The sequence below is a fragment of the Ailuropoda melanoleuca genome, chromosome 6 (assembly GCF_002007445.2).
Source record: "Ailuropoda melanoleuca isolate Jingjing chromosome 6, ASM200744v2, whole genome shotgun sequence".
In the NCBI taxonomy this organism is placed as follows: Eukaryota; Metazoa; Chordata; class Mammalia; order Carnivora; family Ursidae; genus Ailuropoda; species Ailuropoda melanoleuca.
The window spans coordinates 91033724-91060340 of record NC_048223.1 but is presented as its reverse complement, the minus strand read 5'-3'; the positions used below and the strand labels follow the sequence as shown (position 1 = coordinate 91060340).

The following is a 26617-nucleotide window of genomic DNA, read 5'->3' as shown; positions in this document are numbered from 1 at the left end:
GAGGTTCCAGCCCGGCCTCTCCCCGGGGCCCTGAAGCTGAGGCCGCAGGAAGGCGGCCCCAAGCACGGGAGAGCTGCTGGGCCTTCTGAAGGCCAGGCGCACCCTGGTCTTGTCAGCGTTCGCCCCGGCCACGGCCCTGTGTGCTGGCCCAGTCCTGTCTGCGTCCTCACGGATACAGGGCTCAGGAGGAGAAATGGCTTGACAAAGTCGCATCANAAAAAATAAAAAAAAAAAAAAAAAAAAAAAATATCCACATTCTAGCTGGTGACCCCAAAGCCTGTTTTGGGGTTTGCTGGTGGTTTTGTTTTTTGTTTTTTGTTTTTGTTTTCTTTGGTTTTTTTTTGTTTGTTTGCTTGTTTGTTTTGTTTTTTTACCACATACTCACTGTCAATCCATTTTCATAAGTTGTATGGATCTTTGGAAAGTATGCCAAATTTATGTCTAATTAGGCAGTTTTCTCTGTGGTTTCCACCCGAGCTCAACTGATGGTTTCATGGGAACACGATGTGCTGCTGGCTTTCTCCCTGGGTAGCTTAAGCCCTAGGTTGAGGTGTGCCCAGGGGCACGTGTTTCTGGGCCCCAGAGAACCCGCACTGCTCCCGGTTCCCAGCACTTAGCCTTTTGTCTGAGTATGTATTGTACTGACCTGAGGAAAAGATCTCCCTCCCCAGATGACATCAGTCCCTAAACAAACCAAACTGTAAAAGGAGAAGTTGATTGTTTCTATAAATGGCATGAGTGGCAGTTTGGGTGAGGCCCTGGATGGAGTGTCCTGTAACAGGGCCACATCCTGCAGCGCTGGGAAATGGGGGCAGAGGTTTCCAGTAGAAGCAGCTGCCCATCTTGATAGGCGATGACTCACGGGAGGGGGAGGGGGCCTGGCAAAGGCAGCTCTCAGGGTCAGATCTGAAGAATAGTTGCACAGGTTAGGTCTGCGAGGGGCCATTCTAGTGCTCTGGGGAGTACCCTGGACTTTGGGGTGAAGAATTCAGCAAGGCAAGCAGAAGGGACCCTGCCTTACTAACAGGATCCCCTACCCCCCACTCTGGTCTGGGTCTGCAATAAGTGTTCATGGGTGATACTAGGTTATCCTTGCGACATGCATGGAAACCCAGGACTATCTGAAAGTAGTTTCCTGAGAGGGTGCAGGGTTGAAGTTAAGCAGAGATTAAGGATGGGTTAGATTAGCCAAAGGATCCACGATGTGACTTGAATATGCTTTAAATCTTGTTCCAAAGGGGTTTAGTCTGTAAAGTGTTCAGTAAGCATATTAGCCATGTATATGCTATTTTGAGGAATTATTCAAAAATTTTAAAAGAATATTTGCATGGGTTTTGCCTCTTCGTATTTCTACATTCCTAAAAAAGGAAGCCTTTGATCCATGACTCAAGGTAACAAATAGCAGGGTTTATCTCCAGCACATTCACCCTCTCCGCTAAGGGAATCATTCATTTCTAATAGGTGCGCCTGGCACATTAAATGTTACTGTCATCATTGCAAGTGTCCCAGAGACATGGAGATGTCTGAGCAGTCTGTGGCCTTTGAAATGAACAAAAATAAAGAATGAGGGCTTTTATCAGAGCCTTTCGTGTCCATGGAAGCCCCTCTGGCAAGAAGGGCTCCTCAACCCACTAGCCTGTAATCCAGTCTGGGCAGCTCTTTCTCTCAGTCAAAGAAGGTGGGTTCATTCTTCCAGGCAAACTGACTAACTTCCAGGACGTGAACTAGTACCTTAGGCGTGTTGGACAGTTGAGTCCCATCTCCTGGCCGAGTAAGGGGCTCCTTCTCTCTCCCTTACTTGCAATCCATTCGGAATCAGTGTTCTGAGAAATCAGGTGACAAAGTACTTGAGTCACAGGCAACAAGTAAAAAACAAAAACAAAACCAAAAACAAAACACCTAGAATTGACTTCCAGACGTTGTTATTCTGGATTTTATTTCTTAGAACGGCACACCATTACTTCACTCAATCATTTCCCCAAACTATTCTGATTCACAGCAGTGCTGGCATGACTTCCAGACTCAGTGAAACTTGGTACCTGTCCCATTGTTTTGTCCTGGCTGTTAGATTCAAATGTGTTCTACTGGAGAGAAACCATTGTGGTTAGAGATGGCAAAGTAGCCATAGGATCTTTGTTCCTACTTGGAGCTGGTCAGTATTATCTTGAGATAAGGCTCCAGGCAGAAGAAACACTAATGATGTCTTGTTGACAAGACCTTTCATCTCCTTAAAATAGCCTGACTCCTCTATTCCATATTCCTTGGGGACTGGAAGCCTAGTCTGGCTTTCTGTGTAACCCAGAGTCATTCTGCATGTCAACTATGGAGGAGGCAGGTCTGGGTTTGAGCCTGACTCTGGTACTTGGGGACACTGAGCAAGTCCTTCATATCCCTGAGGCCTAGTTACATCCCTGGGAAGGCAGAGCTAGGACCATAGAGGAGGAATGTGAAATTTGAATTTGGTTTTGGAAAGCAAGGAAGAGCTCACCTCAGGGAAGTGAGACTCACAGGGAGGTTCCAGTGCCATGGGGGTAAAGCATGGAGTTTCCAATGGCTCTGCCTTTTCTAGATGGGTGACCGTGACAAGCTACAAGTCTCTCCAAGACTCTGTGTCCTTTTTTAAAAGGAGGACTAGTGACAGGTACTTCAAAAAGCTGTTGTAAGGATTAAATCAAAGCTTTTAGGTGAAATGTTTAGCAGGTCTACAACCCGGCTAGTGCTCATTGAGGACTTATTAAGCCTCAGGTGATGCCCTGGTTGACTATATAAATGGTGTCTCACAGGCAAAGGCAAGATACCTGCAGGAGTATAATGGGACCCCCAAACTATGAAGAGCTTGTGTGGCTGGACCTCAGGGCATTACGGAGACAATCAGTGTATTACGTGTGCAAACAGTGAGAGGAGGAAACAATGGTATTCTTTAGGCTATGGGAAGTCTTCAGATACTTCTAACTAGAACTATGCCAGAAGACAGTTCTTCTCAAACTCTACTGTATGGAGAGCATCACCTGGTGGTTTCCTCAAAATGCAGACTCTGATTCAGGAGTCTGGGGCTGGGAGCCAAGACCCTGTGCTAAGGCAGCTGGTCCAGAACACACTTGGAGTTGCAAGGTTTTTGAAAGGTTGTTCCTTTGGGCAGCAACATGGAGAATGGATGGAAAGCGCTGAGATTGGAAGGGGAGAGTGGGACGCTGATGCAGTGTAAACTGAGAACCTCTGCCACTGGGAGAATGGGGAGGAGCACACAGATTCCAGAACTTTCGGTCTTAGAATCAACAGACACTTGGCAATTTGAGCCGAAGAAAGAGTGAGCAGGAGACTGGTGCCCTCACCCCTGTGAATTACTTCCATGGGCCTGGCTCCTAGGGTAGAGAGCTGGCCCTGATAGCTTTGGAGGCGTCTTTCTTACAGGCCTCTGTAAGACAGGAGCTATTATGGCTTCCCCAAGTGCACCACATGTGGGCACAGCTGTGTGTGGATCTGTGACTGGACAGACACAGGTTTTTCCAGAGCCCAGGTCCACCTGTCGCTCCAGACCATTTGGCTGACAGTGTGCCCAGCCCCTGCATGATGTCAGCTCCATGTCAGCTCTGAACTGCCTACCTTCCCCTGCAGACCTCGGTGTTTACTCCTGCCTATGGGTCCGTGACCAACGTGAGGGTCAACAGCACCATGACAACCGTGCACGTGCTCACCCTGCTGCTGAACAAGTTCCGAGTGAGTCTGGCCAGGAACAGCCTTGCCCTGGGATGCTGGTGGTTTGCTGTCCTGTTGGGGGAGCTGGGAAAGACTGGGAAAGCTGCCTACGGTTCCTGGGTAGAAGGTCTAGCAGAGTTTCCTCTGCTGACGTGGTGTCTCTGGGATTTTAAGCAGAGAGAGGGGAGGATCCTTGGGGACTTCTGTGTGCAGCACTGGGGGCGTGGTTCCTGCCAGGGATCCCTTCCTGTCTCATCTCATAAAGCCGTGGTCTGACTTCCTGTCACTGCCCGAACAGGTGGAAAATGGCCCCAGTGAGTTTGCGCTCTACATTGTTCACGAGTCTGGGGGTAAGTGTCTGCCTGTGCTTCCAGATCATAAAAACCAAAGTCTCTGTCCATTTGGCAAGCTCACTGACTCTGCTCCTTCTCTGAGGGCCATCATGAATGCTCTGCCAGGCCCAAACCCAGGCACACTCGCTGCCCCTTTCAGAATCCTGCCAAACCCACAAGGGAAGCCACTGTCTTTGACCTCACTCAGTTGGGAGGGGCTGGGGATGCACATCAAGGGCTGTAAGCCGGAGCTGAAGCCCCTTGACCCCTGAGAACTGTTGTAGAACCCACATGTCCCTCTGTGCAGGGTTCTGCTTCTTAGTAACTGAGCAGTCTGGCCTCCCTGTGTCCACTCTCCCCTGTCTCCTACTCCCTGGGCTCCTGTTCCTCTCTGACCTGTCTTTGCTGAATGTCACAATCACACATCATTCAGGGAAACCTTCCCTTCAGGGTCTGAGAAAGTTCCCGGCCCCCTGGACATCCATTTTCTACCACATTCCCATCCTGGAACAAAGAGGGGCAATACTAATGCCCCATGAATTTTGTAAATGGCCTTCTTTTTCAGAGCGAACAAAATTAAAAGACTGTGAGTACCCACTGATTTCCAGAATCCTGCATGGGCCATGTGAGAAGATCGCCAGGATATTCCTGATGGAAGCTGACCTGGGCGAGGAAGTTCCCCACGATGTGAGTCAGGGCTGAGGCTCAGGGAGGCCTGCTCCTGAGGGAGGGGCTGGATGACGGCATGGGGGACTCCCCAGGGCTCTGAAGGTGAGCTTGGCCAGAGCCCTCCGGAGTGATGCCTCACACAGCTGGCCTGAAGGGCCCCAGGCCCAGCACAGTGAGGGCTGCAGCCTCCCTCCTCCTGTCAATCAGTGCCCCCCAGCTCCAGCAGCTGGCCTAGGGAAAACGGAAGTGGGGTCCTAAAAACCACTGCCTGTGCTTCCCCCTCAGGCAGGCAGAAACTTTTCCTCTGTTAGAGTGAGTTTAGTTGTCCTTACACTAAAGACCCACACAAGGGCTTCTTAAGTAGGGCCTACCCCGGGGCCTGTGGAAGGGAAACAGGTGGCTAGGCCCCACCACAGCCTGCATCCTGGGCTAGGAAAGAGCATGTTGCCGAACTCCCTTGCACAGAAAAGGTCTACAAGGTGTGAACCCAAGGTGAAGGCCAGTGACCCTGTACCCCTCAGACAGTTCACAGGCAAGTGCCGCTTCATCCCACTGTGAGAAGCAATGGCCTTCCCAGCGCTCCCCTCCCCCACCCCAGAGAACACCCAGTGTGGTTCTGCTCTCTGTCGAATACTTTTCCTAATATCCAGCTCCATCTTTCCTCCCAGGGATAACAGGCTGTGAGGTGAGCAGGGCTTCTCTGTCCTCCATCCTAGTACAGACCGAGTGCTGGGAGTGGGTGGGGAGAAGGGCAGTCACGTCCTTGGCTATAAGACATTGCTGAATCGGCTGCTTATGGAGGCCCTGAGGAAAAGAAAACACATTTTTGGCTTCTAATTTAAAGCACATTAAAATGTTCTTGGATTTTCTAGGTCGCTCAGTACATTAAATTTGAAATGCCGGTGCTGGACAGTTTTGTTGAAAAATTAAAAGAAGAGGAGGAAAGAGAAATAATCAAACTGACCATGAAGTAAGCCGCACATAAACAGCCAGGCGTGGGTCCTGACCATCAGGGCAAGTGCGCAGGGCAGAGACGCCAGGCCGGGGCTGGGCGAGCTCTCCCCTCCGGGGCACGACGCTTGCCCAACTCAGGGAGGCCTGCCCAGCCTGGCTCCCCAGCACCGCCCTCTGGCCCCCTGCTCGGTAGTGCGGGCAAGCTGGGGTGACAGCCTGCGGAAAGGGCAGGAGGCAGGGCAAACCCCCCATCTGGCTTCAGCACCTCAACAGCGCGGGAGGGGCTCTGCTGTTGAAACTGAGCTCGGGAGAGTCAGGCAGGAGCTTGGGTGGGCGCTGGACCAGGGTCACGAGCTCTACTAGTGACACAGCCTTGGAGGAGCAACTGAGGAGAGGGCCTGCTCAGGGCACATTCAGCCCGGTCTGGGCCTTTCCTGCTAGTGGGAATTCTGAACCTGCCAAAAAGCAGTGGCTGGTGGAACCTTCGGTATCAGCTGGTGTTTTCAGGTGCAGGGGACCTGTTCAGTGGGAAGGCGAGCACCTGCTGGCTCCTGGGGAAGCTACATCAAGGCCTGGCCGGGTGAGGTTAGCCAAGCTGCATCCGCCGATGATTGACCTGTCCCTCTGCAGAGTGAAGGGTGGGGTGGAGGGAACATGTGGAGTGCTCAGCCAGGGCCAGGGTCTGAGTGCCCCTTAGGAAGGGAAGGAGGCAGTCAGCTCACGGTGAGAGACCTGCAATCAGGACGCTCGTTTGGATTCCGGTTTCTGGCTGAATGAGTTTTGGAAAGCCACAGCCTGGCTTTTTATCCCCACCCCCCGCCGCTGCAACATTCCGTCTGTGAAGTGAGGCCCCATTCGGGAGGTCAGCAGAGACCCCCGATCAGAGGGTAAAGTCCACCATGCAGTCTGCTGAAAGGTCTGGGAGCTGGAAGGGGACCTGGGGGGTCACCTGGCCGGTCCATTCAGGGCACAGAGAGGAAACCGAGGCCCAAGGTGAGGAAGGTTGCCGCACAGGTCACTGACGAGCCTGGGCCTGAATGCAGGCTTCCCGATCCCTGCTCTGCCACCCTGTCCCCACCCCCCAGTGTGCTGCTGTCTGTACTGGAGAATCTTTGGAATAGAAACAGCACATTCTGCGTTCGAAGCTTGACAGGGTCTGCAGCCCTTCTGACCGCTCCTCTAAGCTGCTGGTCTTGCAGGGTGTGGGCCTGGCTCAGCCCTCTCCTTGGCGGAGGAGAGGTGGGGGCCGCTAGTCCGCCTTGGGTCTACTGGCCCAGCCATCTGCACACTCCCTGGCTCTGTCCCCCTCGCCCTGTGTCCTCCCATGTCACTGAGTCCTCTTGGCTGTGTCTCCCTCCAGGTTCCAAGCCCTGCGTCTAACGATGCTGCAGCGCCTGGAGCAGCTGGTGGAGGCCAAGTAGCCAGCCAACACCGGCCTCCCCTGCAGCCCCCCACGGCCAGTGCACACTGCGTGCGTGTGGCCAGGCCCTGACTGGTCACACGGACTGAGAGCCACCGGCTGAGGAATCTAGCCCCCGCTTCTACATGTCTGTCTGCCCCATGCATCCCGTGTCCCTGGCTCTTGGCTCCAAGCTGAGCACTCGCTGGGCCCAGAGCCAGGCCCGAGGAGCCATGAATTTGCTTGGTGGGGTCTATGTGTGAGGCTTGCCTGGGCAGTAAGCAGCCCTGAAGCTGGGGCACTGGCCACATTATGTGGCTGGATAGCGTGGCCAGTCCTGTTCGTGCCACACCTCTCTTGCTCAGGAGAGCAGTACCTGATCGAGCCTGTGGGGTGTGTGCTCTATCTGCTTTCCCATGCCTGGGCTCAGAGTTTCTGCCTGGCCACAGGCCCCTGACCTCCTCATCCGCGTGAACCCTGAGAACCCTGTCTGCCCTCACCTCATGCTGCTGTTCAAGACTCTGCTGGGAAAAGCAGGGGCTGCCAGCAGATACGGGATGTGCCCTGCTTCTGGCCATCACTTCCCATGGGATCCCTGGCCTCCAAGACTTTGATGCCACCCTGTGAACATCACACAGCCTGGCACCCCGGCAGCAGAGTTCAGACCCAGAATAAGACCATGAGCATCCCGTCCTCTCTCTGCAGCACTGGCTTCTAACTTCTTGTTGGGACCCGAAGAATTCTTATAAGGAGCTTGCTGCAGAAAATATGGCACTTTGATCACATAGAGGAGGTGGCCCACATGGCATGGGAAGGATGCCAGCCCATGTGCAGCAGAGTCCAGGGCTCAGGCAGTGGCTCAGGAAGGCAATGCTCAGTCCCCATCACTGCTGTCTCATGGATGCCTATGTGCCTCTTGCCCTTTCTGGGCTTATTCTTTCACCCTCTACACTTCCCATCAAAGGGGCACAATGAGGAGAAATGTCTATTTGAGGAGAAAGGGCTTTGAATTCCCTGGGGCCAGAACAATTTGGATTTATCAACCGATGGAGAATTTCTGGAATGAATGGGAAGGCCTTTGCAAAACTATGCAACAGTTTACATTGGTCATGTGAAGTGTTTGTCCAAAACAGAACAAGTTAAATAAAATTCTTTCCCCACTGAGGCCTGTGGATAGTGGATATAAAGAGAAGAACTATAAAGTCTTCCAAATATAAGAGACATTCCAGCTCTGCTCCATGCAATGTCTCCTTCCCAACACCCATAAAGAGCAGAGCCTGGGAGCAGCCATGCTGTGTGGACCCACTGTTCCGGGTGAGCTTCATGCCAGGATTTCCCCGGCCTAGCTCCATCGTCACAGAGACGTGCAGAGGTGCCCCAGGGAGATCCCCTGCAGTATCTGTCTTCTCTGCCCTCCCTTCCTTTCCTAGTCTCCTAGGTGCTCAATAAAGGTGCGCTGTATTGAACTGAAGGAGTTCGGACCAAGCCTTCTTTTTGCGTATGTGTCCACCCTGACTCCAAGCTCTAACCTCTGAAAATTTTATCCTACAGGACGTGTGGCCAAATTTGGCAAGAGCCCAAGCTGAGCCACAGTCTGCTGCTCTGGACCCCAACACGACTCCTTCATTTCAGTGCATATTCTGAGGACCAGTGTGGGGCCTGAGGACAAAGGCAGCCAAAGGGCACAGAGGAAGAATCACTGCTGGGGGTCTGTGGGCAGCCTGGAGGTTGAGCAATAGGGTCACCCTGATTCGCAGAATCTCAGCATCAGGAGGACCATAGGAATCTTCCAGGCCGGGACTCAGATGGGACAGCAGTAGCACCTCAGGGAGGGTAGAAAACAAATTAAACCGGCTTCCCCAGCTTGTTCTACACCCTAACCCATATTCACAAGCTCAGGTCTAGTTCAACTGCAAATCCTTCGTTCAGCAGTAATTGGGCCAGGCTGGCGCTCAGTCCTGGAGGGACAAAGACAGAGCCACGGTTCACCTCAACAGGAGGTGTTCAGCGTTATCCTCAATCAGAGAAGCAAGCTGGACACCCAGGAGGGTCAGGGGACCAACAGAGGATAGAGCTGTTGTAGGTCCCTGGAAAGAGGCCTGGAGGCTGAGCCCAGGTTGGAATAGGTGGCTTTCCAATCTGAGAAACGTCTGGCAGCTTAGGAGCAGGACAGGGCCCTGCACATGGGAAGCCTTCGGATCAGGAGGCCCTCTGAAAGCACTCGCTGGTTTTGTTTTACAGTTTTTTCATGTTTAGGATTTTTCTTTTCTTTCTTTCTTTTTTTTTGCAGTTGTTACAATATTATTTAAGGCCTGCCTAGATAAGCATCACTTTTGAAATAGACATTATCAGAACTAACTTCCAAATATCATAGCTAAGAAAAAGCAGTAGCAAGTTGCACAGGAAAGGGAGAAATGTACACTTCTATAGTCATCTAAGGGGTTAGTTAGCCAATCTTTTTATCAATAGTATATTTGCTTTTCAGAGGCAATTTGAAAAGCTGCTAATTCATCTCACCGCGCTACCACAATTGCAAACTTTCTCTGCTAGGCTCTGTGGTTTCCTGCTAGCTTATGTGGGAGTTTTATTTTCCTCTCTCCATACAGCTTACAGTATTTCTCATGTGCTCCCTCACCAACTAGTATCTCAGGCAATAAAAGTATCCAAAAACAAAGTAAGGATTCCTATGAGTGAATGTCCTCTCCTAAAACAGAATTGTCTTCCCAGGCCAGATCTCAAGAACCAGAGAAAATAATAAACACAGGATGAAATCAACATGATTGCAAAAGAAGGACTCGACTTGGGGAAAAACAGGCTGGTTTGCCCAGAACAAATTATCAGAAGGAACCAAAAAATAGCTTGTTTTTCTCACGTGATAACCATATGTCACCTGCAGGAATGTTTACCAGAAAATGGATTAAAGGCCTTCCCACTGTCACAATGTGCCATGTGTTCACCCAGGATACATCTGGTCCTTTAGTCCCAGGGAAACAAAGCACAAGGCTTATCCAGTCTGACCAGGTGATTTGTTAGAAGCCAGCAAGGCACAATGTGTGCCACACGGTGGGCAGGACGCAGGCACCCTGCAGCTGTGGGGAAGGAGTGGGATATCCTTCTCAGGTGCCCGAGTGGGCAGCAGCCCCCCTGCCTCTCAGTCCCTCAGCCGTGATCAAGCAGGAAGTGCAGTCAGAGCCAAGCCGTTCTAAGTATAAAAACAGCAAATGTACACGTGCTGTGTTTCAGCCCCACAAGCTGAGGTTGTCTGGAAGAAAGCCAGCTGTTGACCTGCCCCTGGACTCACAACATGCAGGGTGGGGCTCTGCTCCCTTCTGGCCACGCTCTTCACAGAGATGTTTTCTGCAAACCCAGGAATGGGAATCCCCAGAGTTTCCTTTCCCAGGGAATCCAAAGGAAACAGAAAGCAAAGTCTCAGGCTTGGTGGACAGAACCATTGTTCGGGGTCCCTTTGTGGGAGATGGACAACTGCTGTTAGTGCACTTGGGCCACACATGTGACCAGCCTCCCTTGCATTCTTGCCAAATGCAGCAGCGCTCCCTGCTGAGCTGGGGCTTTTCCATGTCATGTGTGTACGCCTTTCTTCCTAGAACGACCTCTTCAAATACAACCAGGCTCAAGAGCACACTGGTGCCTGCTGGATGTTTCCCAGAGAAGCCTCAGCCAGCAGGAGATGACAGCAGCTCGGCGGAGGTTATAGCAGTGAAGGCACTGAAAGCAGCTCAATTCTGGATATATTTTGAAGACAGAGACACCAGAATTCAGGATTGGATTGGGTTTGGGGTGAAAACAGACACAACAATGACATCCAGATTTTTGGTCTGAGCAACAAGAAAGGAGTTGCCATCAACTGCTGGGATGAAGACTGTTGAAGGAACAGGCTGGGTAAACGTCATAAGTTCCTCCTTATGTGGTCCATATATACAATGGAATATTACTCAGCTATCAAAAAGAATGATTTCTCAACATTTGCTGCAACATGGACCGGCACTGGAGGAGATAATGCTAAGTGAAATAAGTCAAGCAGAGAAAGACAATTATCATATGATTTCTTTCATCTATGGAACATAAGAACTAGGAAGATTGGTAGGGGAAGAAAGGGTTAAAAAAAGGGGGGGTAATCAGCAGGGGGAATGAAAGATGAGAGACTATGGACTATGAGAAACAAACTGAGGGCCTCAGAGGGGAGGGGGGTGGGGGACTGGGATAGGCTGGTGATGGGTAGTAAGAAGGGCACGTATTGCATGGTGCACTGGGTGTTATACGCAACTAAGGAATCATCGAACTTTACATAAAAAACCAGGGATGTACTGTATGGTGACTAACGTAATATAATAAAAAATATGATTATTAAAAAAAAAAGTTCCTTCTTGGCACAGGTTAGGTTCAGGATGTCCATCACACATGCGAATGGCAGCTGAGTAAACAATTGGATATACGGGTCTGGAGTTCAGTAATACTTGCATCCCAGGGGTAGACTAAAGTTACCAAGTCAGGAGTCTTCAGCATAAACTGATGGTATTGGAAGCCATCAGACTGGAGCAGCTCTACAGGGGAATGAGGGCACAGAGAAAGGAAGAGAGGTCAGATGACCCAGCACCTGCCAGGCTGGTGGAGGAGGAGGAGCTTGTAAGAGAGGAGAACCAGGAGAGATCATTATTAAAGAGAAACGAGGGGGTATGCCGAAAAATCAGGAGACTCTGGTGCAAAAAGACTCCTCCCAATCCTTGATCTTCCACTTAACACTGTGGGAACTTAAACAAACTTCTCTAAGCCTTGGTTTCCTTATTTCTAGAGTATGATCATTCCCATCTTCCAGACGCCTTTTGGTTGTAATTCAGGTGTTAAATAAGCCCAAAATGGAGTCCTTTGCCCCAGTCCCTCGCCCTTGGCCCCCTCCCCATGACTTAGCTCAGTTTCAACCTATCCCAGGAATGCGGCCTTGTAACATCTGAAATTTCCTTAGCCACTTATGAGGTCGTCCTTAGGACAAAAACTGCCTTTCCTTCCCTCCCCACCAAAATGTAACAATCTTTTTTTTCTTTTGCTTAATAACTCTTTGTCCCATCCTCCTTCCTATAAAAACCTTCCAGCTTGTACAACTCCTTGGAACATCTCCACTTCGTGAATTGCTTAACAAAGCCAACTGAGATCTTAAAATTTACCTGAAACTAATATAGTACTGTAAGTTAATTACACTGGAACTAAAAAACAAAACAAAACAAAACTTGACATTTACTTGGTTAAATTTTTTTTTTTTTTAAACACAGGCGACTGTATCAGTAACAGTTTTGGCTCTCCAGAGTACCTCTTTATAATTACTAAGTGCTCAGTACTTGTAGGAAGAATGAAGTCTTGGGGTTGGGCAGGCCGGTGCTGCTTTTCCAAAGCCCCGACTGAGCGGGCTGCATTCAGCCGGCCCCGGAGACCACGGCGCGCACACAAAGGGACCCGGCCACAGGTCTTGCGGAACCTCGGGACGCCCTCCGCGCGGCAGGCAAGGGAAACAAACATGAAGAAACGAAGGGTTTCTTTCCGGTGGGCCCAGCACCATAGAGGGTCGCCCCCGCCACGTTCCTAGAGCGGCCGCGCGGCGCCGTCTGACGGCGAGGCCCGCACTTCCGGCGGCGCGAGGGGCACCCAGCGAGCGAGCGAGCCAAGGCGGCGGGCGGCCCGCTGCGCGGTGAGTGGGCCTGGGACGCGCCGCCCGGTGCTCGGAGGCGGCTAGGCGCCGGTTGGCCGCCGCGAGGCGGCACGGACCCGGACCCCCGCTCCCGGAGCCGCTGGGAAGGCTCGGCGCCGGGCGGGGGCGGGGGCGGAGGGAACTGGGCGGGCCCGGCCTGCGAGGAGCGGCCGGCGGAGGCCTGGGGAGGGCGGAGGCCTGCCTGCAAGGCAGCTCCTGCGAGTCGCCCGGGGCTTTTAAGGACTAAGTACTTTGAACAAATGCTTGAGTAGCACAGGGCTGTTAGGAGCGAGCTGCAGTTACTGACTCCTTTACCCCTCTGACACCCCGACGACGTCGCAGCTTTATTGTCCTCCCGATTTTATGTAGGGAAAGCAGGTCCATTCCGGATACGCGTGTTCGCACGACGACAGCTGCCATCGCTCAGGTTTACCATAATACCCGCACCTGCGGAGGAATTAATGCTGGGCACCGGTCGCGGCGCTGGACTTGGTGTTGAAAGTTGTGGCTGCACATCAGTTCTACCACCAAGAGGACAGACTCTAGGATCAGGCTGCTAGGGGTTGGGGACCTGGTCGAAATCGGCCTGCCTTTCCTTAGCTGTAAAATGGAGAGCCTCGCATAAAGCTGCTGTGGGAATTAAATATCATAGAACAGTGTCTGGCATACCACTAAGGCTACCTCTTAGTATGAGTTTCTCATCTGTAGTGTTCTAGGTGGATTACATAGTCTCAGAGTTTCCTACCAAATCTGACTAATATAGTATTAAAAAATAAATTTTTTTTCAATGTATAATTCCCATTATAGCTGTTTTTTGAACATCAACACCATGTATCTAACAAATGTCTCCTTGAAACAGATATTCTGTAAATAGATAAATATTCTGTAATAGACATTCTGCAGATATTGACTGAAGTTAATGAGTGTTGCTCTCTCCGTGATTGGTATTGAATGCAGTTTGCTCTTTCTGATACTCAACCATGATTACAACAGAGATAGTTATTAAATATCCAAATAAAGTCCTCAGCACTAGCAGGCCTGGAGTCTGAATTATACAAAAGGATGAAGGAAAGGCAAGAACAGTGATGTAATTTGTATTTTCAGTTATTTGCATTGTAAGTTTTTATGCAGAGACCCAGGGTAATTATCCCCTTTTTAAAGTCTCCTTCCTGACACAAGAGGTGAAAAATAGTTTCAATAATTCTGTTACTTTTTCATTCTAGCTTATCTCACACTGTCACCTATTTAGAGTTTGTGGCTTGTTTGTTTATGGCCATTATTTTAAATAACTATAAATAAGTGAAATTAATTTATTTGAATTTTTGCAGCATTTGGGTATTTTAAAACTTCTCTCCTATTTTTGCATGTAAACTTACTTCTCCCCCTCCTTTTCTTTTGTTTTACTCACCACCCTTTGTTTCTACTCAGTTGCCATTCCACTTTCCAGTAAAAGTTCTTCTGAATTTTTTTTCTTCTCCAGAAACAATTAACTTGTTTCAAGTTTTCAAAGAATTGTCCTCTTTCTTGGGTCATTAGAATCTAGGGGGGAAAACCCCAATAAATCATCTTTTCACTTATATTTTCCTCATCAGGTATTACTGAATTGACTCACAGAAACTTGCCATGCCTTATAGGGTAGTTCCTACTTTCAAAACAATGCTACAAAGTTAGAGTCAAGTTGTATCCATGCTGTGAAAGTAGAATGGCGAAACAAGTAAGGATAAACCAAAATATTTAATAAAGTAGTATGATCTGTCATTTCTTTCTAATTTGGATGTCTTAAATAGTCACCAGTAAGTAAGTAGAATTTTAACATGGGAGAAAATATTAAAATGTAATGATAGTCTATTACCCAAATTTTGATTGTCTTTCACAGTCATTTCTTCTATTCCCATAAGATATTATGTTGTCTCCACCTTTTAATCCTTCAGTTATGTACTCATTTGATAATGCCTAATAAAAACTTATATTTCACATTATCAGTTTTATCCTGTCCCAACAGACAAAAATTCCGTAGGTAAATTTGGTCAAAATTTGGGGATATTTATTAAATTGAAATCTTGGGAATTATTAGAATTATTTTGCAAGTATTTCCTCCCAGAATTGTCTTTGTTTTCATATGTATTGGATACGTTATTAATTTACACATGGATGCAATTTCAGTGGGTTAAAGATTGAATAATATGGGTTAAAGTTGAATAATAACAATAATGAGTGATCTACTTTGGCTTTTATTTTTTTCTTCTACACAGAAAATTGAGCTGTATAGCTCTAGGAAGTGAAACTTCAGTTCAGAAGAAGAGAGCGGACTCTTTAAGAATACATTTGGTTCATCATCATGCGGTTAGGAAAACCAAAGGGAAGTATTTCTCGGAGCTCGAGCCAAGGAAAAGCCTATGAGAATCCGCGCAAGACAGGGCGGCAGCGGCAAAAATGGGGAATGACTGTTCGATTTGACTCAAGCTTCAGTAGACTGAGAAGAAGCCTGGATGAGAAGCCTTATAAATGTACTGAATGTGAGAAGAGTTTCAGTCAGAGCTCAACTCTTTTTCAACACCAGAAGATTCACACTGGAAAGAAATCCCATAAATGTGCTGATTGTGGGAAAAGTTTCTTTCAGAGCTCTAACCTCATTCAGCATCGGCGGATCCATACCGGGGAAAAACCCTATAAATGTGATGAGTGTGGAGAAAGGTTTAAACAGAGCTCAAATCTCATCCAGCACCAGAGAATTCATACTGGAGAAAAACCCTATCAGTGTGATGAGTGTGGTCGATGTTTCAGCCAGAGTTCCCACCTTATTCAACATCAGAGAACCCACACAGGGGAGAAGCCCTATCAGTGCAGCGAATGTGGCAAATGCTTCAGCCAGAGCTCTCATCTTAGGCAGCACATGAAGGTGCATAAAGAAGAGAAACCTCGTAAAACCCGAGGCAAAAATATCAGGTCAAAAACTCACTTAGTGTCATCCTGGAAAGCCGGTACAGGTAGGAAGTCAGTGGCTGGTCTCCGCTAAGGAAAGGGCGCCACTTCAGCCTTCTTTAAAAAATAAATAAATAAAAGCTATCTCTTTTAGAACTGGAGATATTTTGTAATAGAGCGCTTAAATACTATATCCTTTCCTAGCATGGAGACATTGTAATGACATTGGGCTGAAAGAAGCTATGAGTCCAGCTGTTCTCATCTTTTTTTTTTTTTAATGTAACTTGGAGTACAAAAAACTGACACTGTGTTTTGAGAGAATATAAGATTCGTGACCTCATGTGATAATTGCTTCCTGCATCATTTTGACAAAAACAACCATGTTTTGATGACACGTGTAAAAGTGCAGGTATTCTGATGACTCCTCAGCTTTAGGACTTCCTGTGGAAGGCATAATTAAAAGGGAGAGGAAATTAATTCCATTAGTTTGGAAGTTCTGCAACCGATGAGGAGATTTTATGTTTGTAAAGTTTTGTAGTATATTAACCATTGGTTTGTAAGTATGACTCAAGATTCAGCATATTAACATGTATTCATGTTCACAGATTTTTAATCCACAAAGCCCATCACTCTGTTAGCTTTGTTTTTTGTTTTTTTTCCCTTCTGCTTATGGACAGTTATTAATTAAAGGAATTGAATTTCCCTTTTTCACCAAATTCTTAGAGATATTCTAGAAGCCAAAGTGAGAACTGAATTAGACCACAGTTCTGTTCTTAGAAGCGCAGTTCTTTGAGGTGGTGGTACACTGTGTCACTTGTTTTCCAGAAGTTGGGGTGGACTTATGTTGGTCCATCCCCATGCCTTTGTCTTTTGGCATTCTCTTATGCTCTGACAAACTGAGCTAGCCTTTTAGATCTACCTGAATAAATAATTAAACCATATACCAACACACCTCAACTTGTTAATTAGAAATCTACAATCTATACATTTCCTTGTTTACCCCCTTTGAGAGTTTTGGGTAACACTGGTTATCTTAAACAAATGTTTGTCAATAGTGAAAGTAATTTAATTCAAGTGTCAGTGCATTTGTAGCTCCGTGTGTAGATTTTGAAATGTAAGCTAACTTTCTCTGCATTAATATGAATTATTTATGAAGTCAAGCACACGTTTCTTAACTTTCATCAGAACAGTGCCAAGTGTCAGACTTTCTGACCAGCCTTCAGCTCAGGTTTTAATTTCTCTTGAATGCTAACATTCTTCTGATTTTTTTTTTGTATCTTTTATAATCATACCAGTTCCTGCTGTATTAATGATAGTTATCCATAAAAATAAAACAATAGAATATTTTGCATACTACTATCCTCTGCTTATTTTGCTCCTGGGAAATTGTTTTAATGAAATAGACAACACTTAAAATCACAGCTTTTGGAAGCATCACTTGATTTGCCTGTTTTCGATTTCCTCAAGCTTGAACTTTGCCTCCCTCCTGGCCTTGCATTTGAGTGCAAGTCATAGAAGATGGTCTCCTTGACAACAGTTTCGTCCAACAGAATATCCACAAAGTGTTTCGTGAGTGTGAGTTGGTTGCAGTTATCTTTTACAAAAAACGACCATGACCACTTAGCAGGTGTCCTGTTAATCACAGCCAGGTGGCTTTGCAGCCAGGGCATGGCTGTAGGGCCATTTCGAGGATCTACCATAAGTATTACAGCAGTTTTGTGTCTGGAGTAACTTCCGACTGGGACCAACGCCACTTTAAGAATTCGCCAGTTTTGACAGCAACGTGCAACAGAAAGACCTCTGTATATTGTTAGCTTTCATAATTTATATTTTTTACCCTGAATGACTTCCATATTCTGTACAGAAGTAAAGCAAATACTCTTCTTACGTATTCCCAGTTTGCCTGTGGTATGCATTTCTTCTCAGAGCCCTAAAACTAGAAGCGGATAGGTCAGTAACATGGTAGCCTTCTGTAGTCACTAACGTGCCCTGCAGCAGCCTTCACCTCCTTTTATGAGCATCTTACGAGGGAAATAACACAGCTGCTTTAAGTTAATGAATTAAAGGACGTGTTCTGCTACTAGAAATTGAGTTACAGGAGAATGTGAATCTGATAGGCACTGCCTCTGAGTACAGTCTCGCATGAAAATACGCTGCCTCTCAATATTCTGAATTTCCATCATTACTCAGGGTTACAAAACTGAATCCTTTGACTCCTCTGGCAGGCTCCTTTCTTACACAATCTCTGGATGTTTTACTTGGGAAGAAAATAAAAGCTCCAAGGTTTTTTTTGTTTTGTTTTGGTTTTTTTACGTATTGCTGAAATTTCATTTACCCTACACTAATGAGTAAGGGGTGTTGTTAACTGTGTTTGCCTGCCACCTTCATTTATTCAGTCATTTCGTAAGGATGGTAGAGATAAAACTGATCAAGGCAGCCTTAGTTTAAGCAACTTTGGTTAAGTGAATAGTCAGAGGAACTGAGAAGCTAGGAAAGCAAGTACAGGGATCTCTGCCCAGTGGTTCTCAATTTCGGGGTGCCTCAGAATCACCCAGAGGGCTTGTTAACACATTTCTGGGCCCATTCCCAGAATTGCTGATTCATCAGGTCTGGGTTGTAGCCAGATAATTTACATTTCTAACAGGCTCCTATGTGATGCCGATATGCTGGTCCAGAACACGCTGGAGAACGGCTGCTGTAACTGGAGGGTAGTGATGTGCTTCCATACAATGGTATCTAAGTCAGATAATACTATTCCTTGGTAAGGGTGGGCAGGATTTAATGATGAAGACAGCCTTGGGGTCAGCCTACTTAGGTTTACATCTTAATTACCTAGCAACTGGGCAATTTGAATAATTGCTCTTGAGTAAATTGGAGAAGATACCTATGGTTGAATGGTGGAGGGAATTAAGTAATGCAGTTAGAGAGCTTAGCATGGAGCCCAGAACATTGTTCAGAATTTACTGATAGTTTATTAGGTTGCCAGAGGCAGAGAAGCTATTATATGGAATCTAAAATTGTCAGTGACAAAAGTATTAATCCCATAAATATAAAGGTGAGTTCTTTTTTACTTGGATTGAGTCAAGATTCTCAGAGAAAGGGATGCCTATAAAGGGCAAGAACCATCTAATAAGTCTCCAAGGGAAATTTAAGAATTCATGAATGTTTTGACAAGTAATAGGAGTCCTTTTTCAAATAGGAAGTACATAGCTACAAATAATATTTATACTCCATATTAGGGAGGCAAAGTGCTTTCATTTTGTTAAGGAAATAAAAATTTGAGCACTGGCCATGTATAAAAGACTGGGAGAAAAAAAGGTAAGTTATATATATTTTTAAAGTAATGTTAAAACAGGTGATGACTGTATGGTGTGATTGCCATTCAGACTGGGAGAATTTACATCTAGAACTTGAAGGCAGGAAGGAAGGGATGATATTTACTAGGTTAAGGAATGGAAACCCACAAGGCTGTAGAGGTCAGGCAGCTACGCCAGAGAGACCCGGGCTGTAACTGCGGTGCACGTGTGCATCTGAAGGATAACCCGACTCCATTCCAGTCACTTGTCGCCACACAGACATTCAGGCCCAGGCATACCAGCTCCTGACTTTCCAAGAGAAACCAAAAATCCAGATTTTAAGTCACTACCCTTCCAGTGTACCACACTTGGACTGGAGTTTTAAGGATGTAAAGCCTCTGTGCATGATGGGGGGAGGGGGGTAGCAAGGAGGAGAGAGACAGAGCCACATGATGGAGTGGAAGCTGCAAAGCACAGAAGAAAGCTCGGAACAGCAAGTAGCTGCTTTGTTGAGAGCCGAGCTTCATGCAAGAGGTGTGGGAGATAACAGCTGGAATGGGCCTCCAGGAGAGCCTTAAATACCAACTTAGGAGTGAAACTGTTAAGATGAGTTGCATAAAGGATTTTAGGGCATAGGTTGGAAGGCAATGATCCCATGAAACAGAGCAACCACGTTGCTAAAAGAAAAACTCTCCCAGAAGAGACCCACTTGGCTAATTGGACCTACAGGGCCTCCTTTGTTTCCTCCCTAACGCTGAGTGACAGCAGCTCCAAACTCCTGTTACTTCACTTATTCTGCTTTGACCAATACCTACTCTGAGAAACCTCCAAGAAGTCAGCCTTGAATCTTCCTTACACGCTCTTCCTTTAAACTGAATTGTAACGTTCCATGTTTCAATCTTTCTCATTCTTCCTCTCTCCTACTGGACTGTGGACTCCTGGCTTATAGTAGTCATTCAAGTCAAAGTTTTAATGAAGAATGGCCAAGAGGGAAGTACAGGAAGAAGGTTAGAGGGAAGGAGTTAGTTCTGGGGAGTTTCTAGCCCAGCTGTCAGCTACCATACATACCTAGCTGGAGAGTCCCACCTAGAACTTTTCTCCCCGCATCTGCCATCCTTATCCCTCTTCTTCAGTCTTTCTGTTCTCTTGGAGGTCCTTGCTCGTTGTGTAATTCGTTCTTTAGCCTTGTACAAGGTACACATATTTGTTGAGGGAGTGAGTGAATGAATGAATGAATGAATGAATAAACAACTATGTAAAATGGCATCGACCTTTAAAGAATCAGAGATTCTCATGGTCTGATGGGACCTGGAAGGCCACCTACATCACCTGCCCCTAAATTGGATGATTGTTTTTTAATGACCCAATTCTTCTCTTATGCTCTTTGAATTATAAAATACACATACATAAAGTCTATATCATTATAGAAGGCTGTCATTTCCAACTTTTCAATGACCCAACACTCTGTGTTTTTCACCTTAAAGCCAGATCTAGAGCATTTTAAGGACTTGGCAGACTTCAAAACACACACATTTTCTTAGTATTGGTTTTGTGGCCAAGCAATAACAGATCCTCCAAAATTAGAAAGTCTGAAAAGTTTTTGGAAGAGATTTTAAGTTGCTATTTTGGAAAAAATGTTTTCTAGATGATTTAAAAAGTAGAGATGTGGGTCAAGGAGACCACTTGCTGTCACTGAGAGTCAAAAGGACTCTTAGAATAGTCCATGCAGGAAGAAATTAAAGTGGGGTTCTGGAGTGGGGAATGCTGAGGAGGTGAGAAGTAAGAGATACGGTGGTGACAAAATGGACAGGGCTGGAGACACATCAGATTTGAGGTGCAAGCAAGAGAGGAACACATGGTGGTTTCCAGCCTAGGTAGCTAGGAGGTTTGGGGGAGAAGTTGATGAATTTGTTTTAAGAAATGCTGATCTTGAGATGTTTGTGGTAGCATCTGGGTGAACAAGTGCAACAGGAGATTGAATATCTATGTCTCGGCATGAAAGATATTCAAGAAGGAAATTAATATTTGCCCCATCCTGTGCCAACATTAGATATTGTATTAGTGTGCTTGGCCTGCCATAATGAGATACCAGACAGCATGTATTAAACAATAGACTTTTCTCACTATTTTGGAGAACAGAAGCCCATGATCAAGGTCCTGGCAGGGTTGTTTTCTGTTTTTCTCTTCCTTGCTTCTAGGCAGCCATCTTCTCACTGTGTTCTTGCATGGCCTCTCCCTTATTCATGCAGAGAGAGAGAGAGAGGAGAGAATGCTCCCCGGGTCTCTTCCTCTTCTTATAAGGACATTAGTCCTATTGGATTAGGGTGTCACCCTTATGACCTCATTTAACTTTAATTCCCTCCTTAAAAGCCCTGTCTACTAATAACATTCACATTGGGGGTTGGGGCTTAAACATAGTTTTGGGAGGACACAGTTCAGTTTAAAACATATTATTCCCATTGTCTGGATAAAGAAACAGACTGAGAGAGTTCAAGGAACTTACTTAAGGTCAAACCGGACAAAAAGGTCCATGGCCTTTTGGATGTCTGATTTAAAAATCTTGTTACCTCATCCTAGATCATGTGAGTTAAATACATCTTTATGGCTATTAAAAATAAAAGTAACAGTCCCAACTTCTTGGGACTTCTCCTCAAAGAGAGAGGAGACTTGCCAGAATAGAGAATGACAGAATGAGCGTTGACTACTACACACAGCCTCTGGCTCTTCTGGTTCCGTGCCTGGGTCTATCTTAGCATAGACACCCATGAATTTGGATTTATTTGCCCCTTGAGAACCAAAGGGATCTAAACCTAGGTTCTGTTTTACAGGTAGACCTTGGTTGTTCAACACTGCTACTCCAAGGACAATTTTACAAGTCTTGACTTATGGTTTTTCCTGAAGACTTGATAAAAATGAATGGTGGTCTGGGGAGAGACAAAGGGCTGCCCTCTATCTGCTCACAAGGGGGGAGGGCATGGGGACATTGCCTGTAGGAAAGTATTTCAATGGGACCAAAGGTTTAATCAGGTCTGGCCTGCAGTAGACAGAGCATCCGCTCTAAAGTGAGCATAAAACAAAATGGTGTTGCTGCCCCCTGTTGGCTGGGTCTCCTCACAGTCCAACAGAAGACCGGCGGGCGAAGGCACAGGATTACAAACACCAATCCTCTTTTCCTCATTTAATTCCCTGAACCCTCCCTTGTTTTCTCCAATATTGAAAGCTGTGTAGTTTACTAATGCAGGTTAAAGCCCATATGCCATGAAGAGTGTTCTGGAACAAAGGGGTCAAGGGTGAGTATTATTTACAATAGTTAAGATATGGAAGCAACCCAGGTATTCAGTGATGAACTTACTTTTCATGATGTCCTCATGGCTTTTCGTTTGAGCCAGAGATGGACCACATGCCATATTCAGGGGTCTGCTTGCCTCACTTTGTACAAGACCCAGAAACATGTTTAGTAAGTGCTCTCAAGGAGATGGTCACCACCGATGCAAGTCAGCAGATTAAATCCATAGGCTCAGAAATCTCTCCACCCAATGAAGGCACCACATGGGCAAAGAAAATAGAAAGTACTCAGTCACAAAAGTTTTCATTGTTCTAGGACATCGGAAGTCTTGTATTTCCTGGAACTGTCACTGCATGGCAGCAAAGGAGATATCATGGGAACCAGACTGTAGTTGATCCACATTCACTCTGTATTTTCCCTTGAAAATACCATACTCGAGATGTTGAAAACTTAGCGCCACCCTTTACAGTCAGCTGGGATTCACTGAAACGTCTTTGGAAATGCAAGCATACTTTTTAAAATTAAGCACATTTCAGTAAAATTACCTGATTCTCATTCCATTTCTACAGTAACTTGGATATTAAAAACTTCTAAGGCATAGAGGGATAAGTAAGTCCCTTTCTTATAGAAGAGGAAAAGAAATCATCTGAAGTGTTGGCTAAGCAAACCATAGCTATTTTCTCTCCTTTTCCTCTGCTCTCCTTGAAAGATCTGCCTGTGCTTATTTCCTCCCTTTCCTTACCTGGCATTCTCCCCTCAGTCATCATGCTTTTATCTGCCCCTCTGCTCAGAAACACTCTTTTTCAAGGATTCTCCATGAAAATTTGTGCAGCACAGGCCCCTGAGGGGAAGTTTCAAAGGCAAGGCTAGACTCCATGCGGAATGGAACGCAGTCCTAGAGGCTGACTGATGCCAGATCTTGAAAGCTGGGAGAGCAGTTTGCTTTCCAGAGGTTGGACTTTTGAGCACGTGCATGCATTATGCTTATAATTAAAATATAAACGTAAAGCCAATTACATTCCTGTAGCAAGATAGTGGCTGGAACATTCTGGGGAAACAGGAGAGGGGGTCCCAGAGCAATGCCTAGGTATTTTGTCACCTTTACCTGGTGGGCAAGAAGTCCTAAGTAACACTGCATTTCATAAACTTACCATCTCATCTGGTACTTATTCCTGCAATCCTTTTCCTGGTGCTTTTCTTTCTCCTACTTCCAAAAGGCCGAATTATGTCACAGAGCCCACGTATGAGAACACCTCTGTGTTCAGTGGTTGGGTGCACCTAGGGTGGGGGGGTGGAGGGGAAGAAGGGTGTTGAATGTGAGAGGTAGTGCGTATAAGAGAAATATCTCTGAGTTGGAGTGACTAGTCCTGAGTTCCAGATCCAGCTCTGCTGTAGAATGTCCATGTACCCTTAGGCAATTCATTTTTCCTCTCCGACCCTAAGTCTTCCCATTTGTCAAATGAAGTCAAAACTGACAAGTAAACCAACTGTCTCAGTTATGATTCTATAGCTGCAAGCTGCCGAAACCAACTTTGCCTAACTAAAACAGCACAATGAGAAATAAAGAAAGATGGTTAAAGAAAGAATTGAACCACTAGGCCTTAGGAAGGAAGGTCAGCCAGGGCGGCTCTAGGGATCTCAGAGTCATGGGCAGATCTTTAGGAGGCTGCCGTTGGAAGTGCTCAGGTCTAGCCACTATCTGCCTGCTAGCTCTATGGGGGTTCCGATGGATGTGTTTTGCAAGGGGAAGGAGTAATGCCATTTCTAACAATTGGAGGGAGGGGAGGAGGGAGTTGAGAAAAGAGGAGAGAAAGAAAAGACACAAGAAAAGAAAAATGAGTAAAGGAACAGGACTTATATTCTTTTTTTTTTTTAAAGATTTTATTTACTTATTTGACAGAGATAGAGACAGCTAGCGAGAGAGGGAACACAAGCAGGGGGAGTGGGAGAGGAAGAAGCAGGCTCATAGCGGAGGAGCCTGATGTGGGGCTCGATCCCAGGACCCCGGGATCATGCCCTGGGCCGAAGGCAGACGCTTAACCACTGTGCCACCCAGGCGCCCCAGGACTTATATTCTTAAAACTTATAAATTAGCTCTGAAAACAATATTCAAATTCCTAAATTAGCAATCTAACAATGGTTGAAGTAATGGGAACATTGCAATGAACACATACTTTCTGATGTGACTACTTTAAAAGAAACAATAATTCATCTCTGTGTGTATTTTTTTTGTATCCATTCTCACAGAAAAATACTAGTAAATATTCACATGTATTGACTCAGGTCTTCTAAGATGTCCAGTAAGTAAATCACTATCTACTCAGAAGTAATAAGAGTGACTTATTTAAATTTGTTTTTAACCTCACACTTGAATTTAGAAAGGTTCATCCTAGGCAGTTTCCCCTTAAAACATCTGAAGCTAACTCAAGTACTAGTTTTAAACCTTATTCTCTGTGGCAGAATTATTGAAGATCTATTTTGTAACTTGCCCTTCAGATTGCACATTACCAGACCGAACACATTATTTTGTTCTTTCTTTCCTGTTTACTTGGATAAAAAATACGTATTTGTATATTCTTATGTGTGTGTGTGTGTATATATATGTATACACACACACACACATATATATATATATACACACACATATATATATATATATACACAAAACCCTTTACTAACATATAATTAGGAGGGGGAAAATTCCTTATATTAATATTCTGATACTTAACTGAAATAAAAAATTTGTTTTCATCCTATTGCACTCATCTGTTTTGACATTACAACTACTTTTTTATCACATCATATCAACTCTTTTAAATATTTTATTAACTCAGGGCCTTTCACTGGTTTAACTTGTTCTAATTCATCATGATTATAATTCTGATTTTTCATCCTCCTTAGTGGGAGCCCCTCCCCCTGACAGCTTGAAAGCATCCTCACCTTGTGTTATCAGTAAGTCCAGACCCACTGTGATTTCCTTTCTAGCCGTGGAATCAGTTTTCTCTAAGGGATCTCAGCTCCCCTTACTGGGAAATAATACTGGAGATAAACTCTGGTTACTGTGGTGCACGTGAGTCACAAAGATGGAAAAGGCATGACTTTTAAGGCCATGTGCTCTTTCGGCTTAAAAAGTTAGGTACCCACGGCCTTCTCAGCCTATGTTAGGAGGTTTTGTCTCCCTCTCTGGTTTTCTACTACAGACACCAAGCTGCCGCTCGCCTCTGATGCGACTATAAAAGTGCAGTCAGGGCTCCACTTTGTATCTTTTAGTCAGCCGACACTGATAGGCACTGTACCAGTCGTGCCAAGGGGGAGTTCACTGGGCCACAGCCCCTGCCCAGGAGCTCTCTGCATAGTAGAAAAGTCAACCATGAGATGAGGTACTGCATAGGATAGGGACATGTGCAAAAAGAGACCTGTGCTGGCTCCAGCAGGCACTAGGGGTGGGGGCAGGGGGGGCCACCTGGGTTGGGAGGGCCAGGGAAGAGTGGGAGGGGGGTGGAGGAGGAGAAGGCATGCCTATGGGGAAACAGGCAAAGGCAGAGGGGTAAGGGGTAAAGGAACATGGAATATTCAGGGGGGTGTGCATAGCCCAGCGTGGCTGCTGCTGAGAGCATATGCTGGGGAGTAGAAGAGATGAGGATGGGGAGCTAGGGAGGGCACAGATCACGGAGAGGCTTGAATGCCTAGCTAAGAAGTGTGGCCTGATGTCCTGAAGGCAGTGTGGTGCCATCAGAGGGGTGGAAGTAGGGACAAGGCAGAACCAGATTTGCATTCTGATGGACTTTTTCTTGCAGCTGCTTAGAAGAATGTCTCAAGGATGTGGCCTGATGTATGTTTCAGATTCTTTTCAATTTCCTCTCCTTACCCATTTTCTGATGCTGAGGTGTGTTATTCCAAATGATAACACTTGACCATCATAAATTCTTTTACTCCCTTTCTGAGATTGAAGGGAAATTGGTTTATGCCTTTCCTTTCTGGGGCTGGCCTTTTAACCCTTCAAAGCCCCACAGCCAAGGCAAAGTTTATGTACTGAATCAAAGGGCTCTCTTACCTTCTAGCAAAATTTATTATCTTGATAATTAATTTACACCTTACCTGATTCTAGGAAAGATCTATGGTAGTTTTCAAAAACCTGCAAGATCAACAACAGCAGTCAGGAGGACAGCTGTGCTGCATAGCAGGCTCCAGTGGCTCCCTGCAACCTCCCACTGACTCTTCTTGAACCACCAGCGAGGATAAAAACCCGCAGTCTCACTAAAACCTGAGAATGATGGACAACCTACTGGCTAGCAGGTGAGGCGGCATTAAGGAGACTACAGCACAGGCTTCATTTCACAGAAAGCTCAGGCTTTGATTGATGAA

At 46.2% G+C, this 26617-nt stretch overlaps 2 protein-coding genes across 6 annotated transcripts in view; both read left to right on the top strand.

The window, feature by feature from the left end:
• Positions 1–8521, top strand: part of RASSF4 (Ras association domain family member 4) — a 30549-nt gene extending 22028 nt beyond the window's left edge. For 4 of the 5 annotated variants that reach the window (XM_019793286.2, XM_002930490.4, XM_019793288.2 and 1 more), the window contains 5 exons: positions 3616–3717; positions 3995–4046; positions 4594–4715; positions 5570–5667; positions 7012–8521. In XM_019793286.2, coding sequence (XP_019648845.1) covers positions 3616–3717; positions 3995–4046; positions 4594–4715; positions 5570–5667; positions 7012–7072 — 435 coding nt within the window. In that variant the 3' untranslated portion in view covers positions 7073–8521. The remainder of the gene's footprint in view (positions 1–3615; positions 3718–3994; positions 4047–4593; positions 4716–5569; positions 5668–7011) is intronic. The other variant, XM_011217294.3, reaches the window with a different exon arrangement.
• Positions 8522–12593: 4072 nt separating this feature from the next.
• Positions 12594–17963, top strand: ZNF22 (zinc finger protein 22). The gene is made up of 2 exons (XM_034662872.1): positions 12594–12748; positions 15001–17963. Exon 2 carries the CDS (start codon positions 15087–15089, stop codon positions 15762–15764), a length of 678 nt encoding a protein of 225 aa, XP_034518763.1. The 5' UTR covers positions 12594–12748; positions 15001–15086; the 3' UTR covers positions 15765–17963.
• Positions 17964–26617: the final 8654 nt, after the last annotated feature.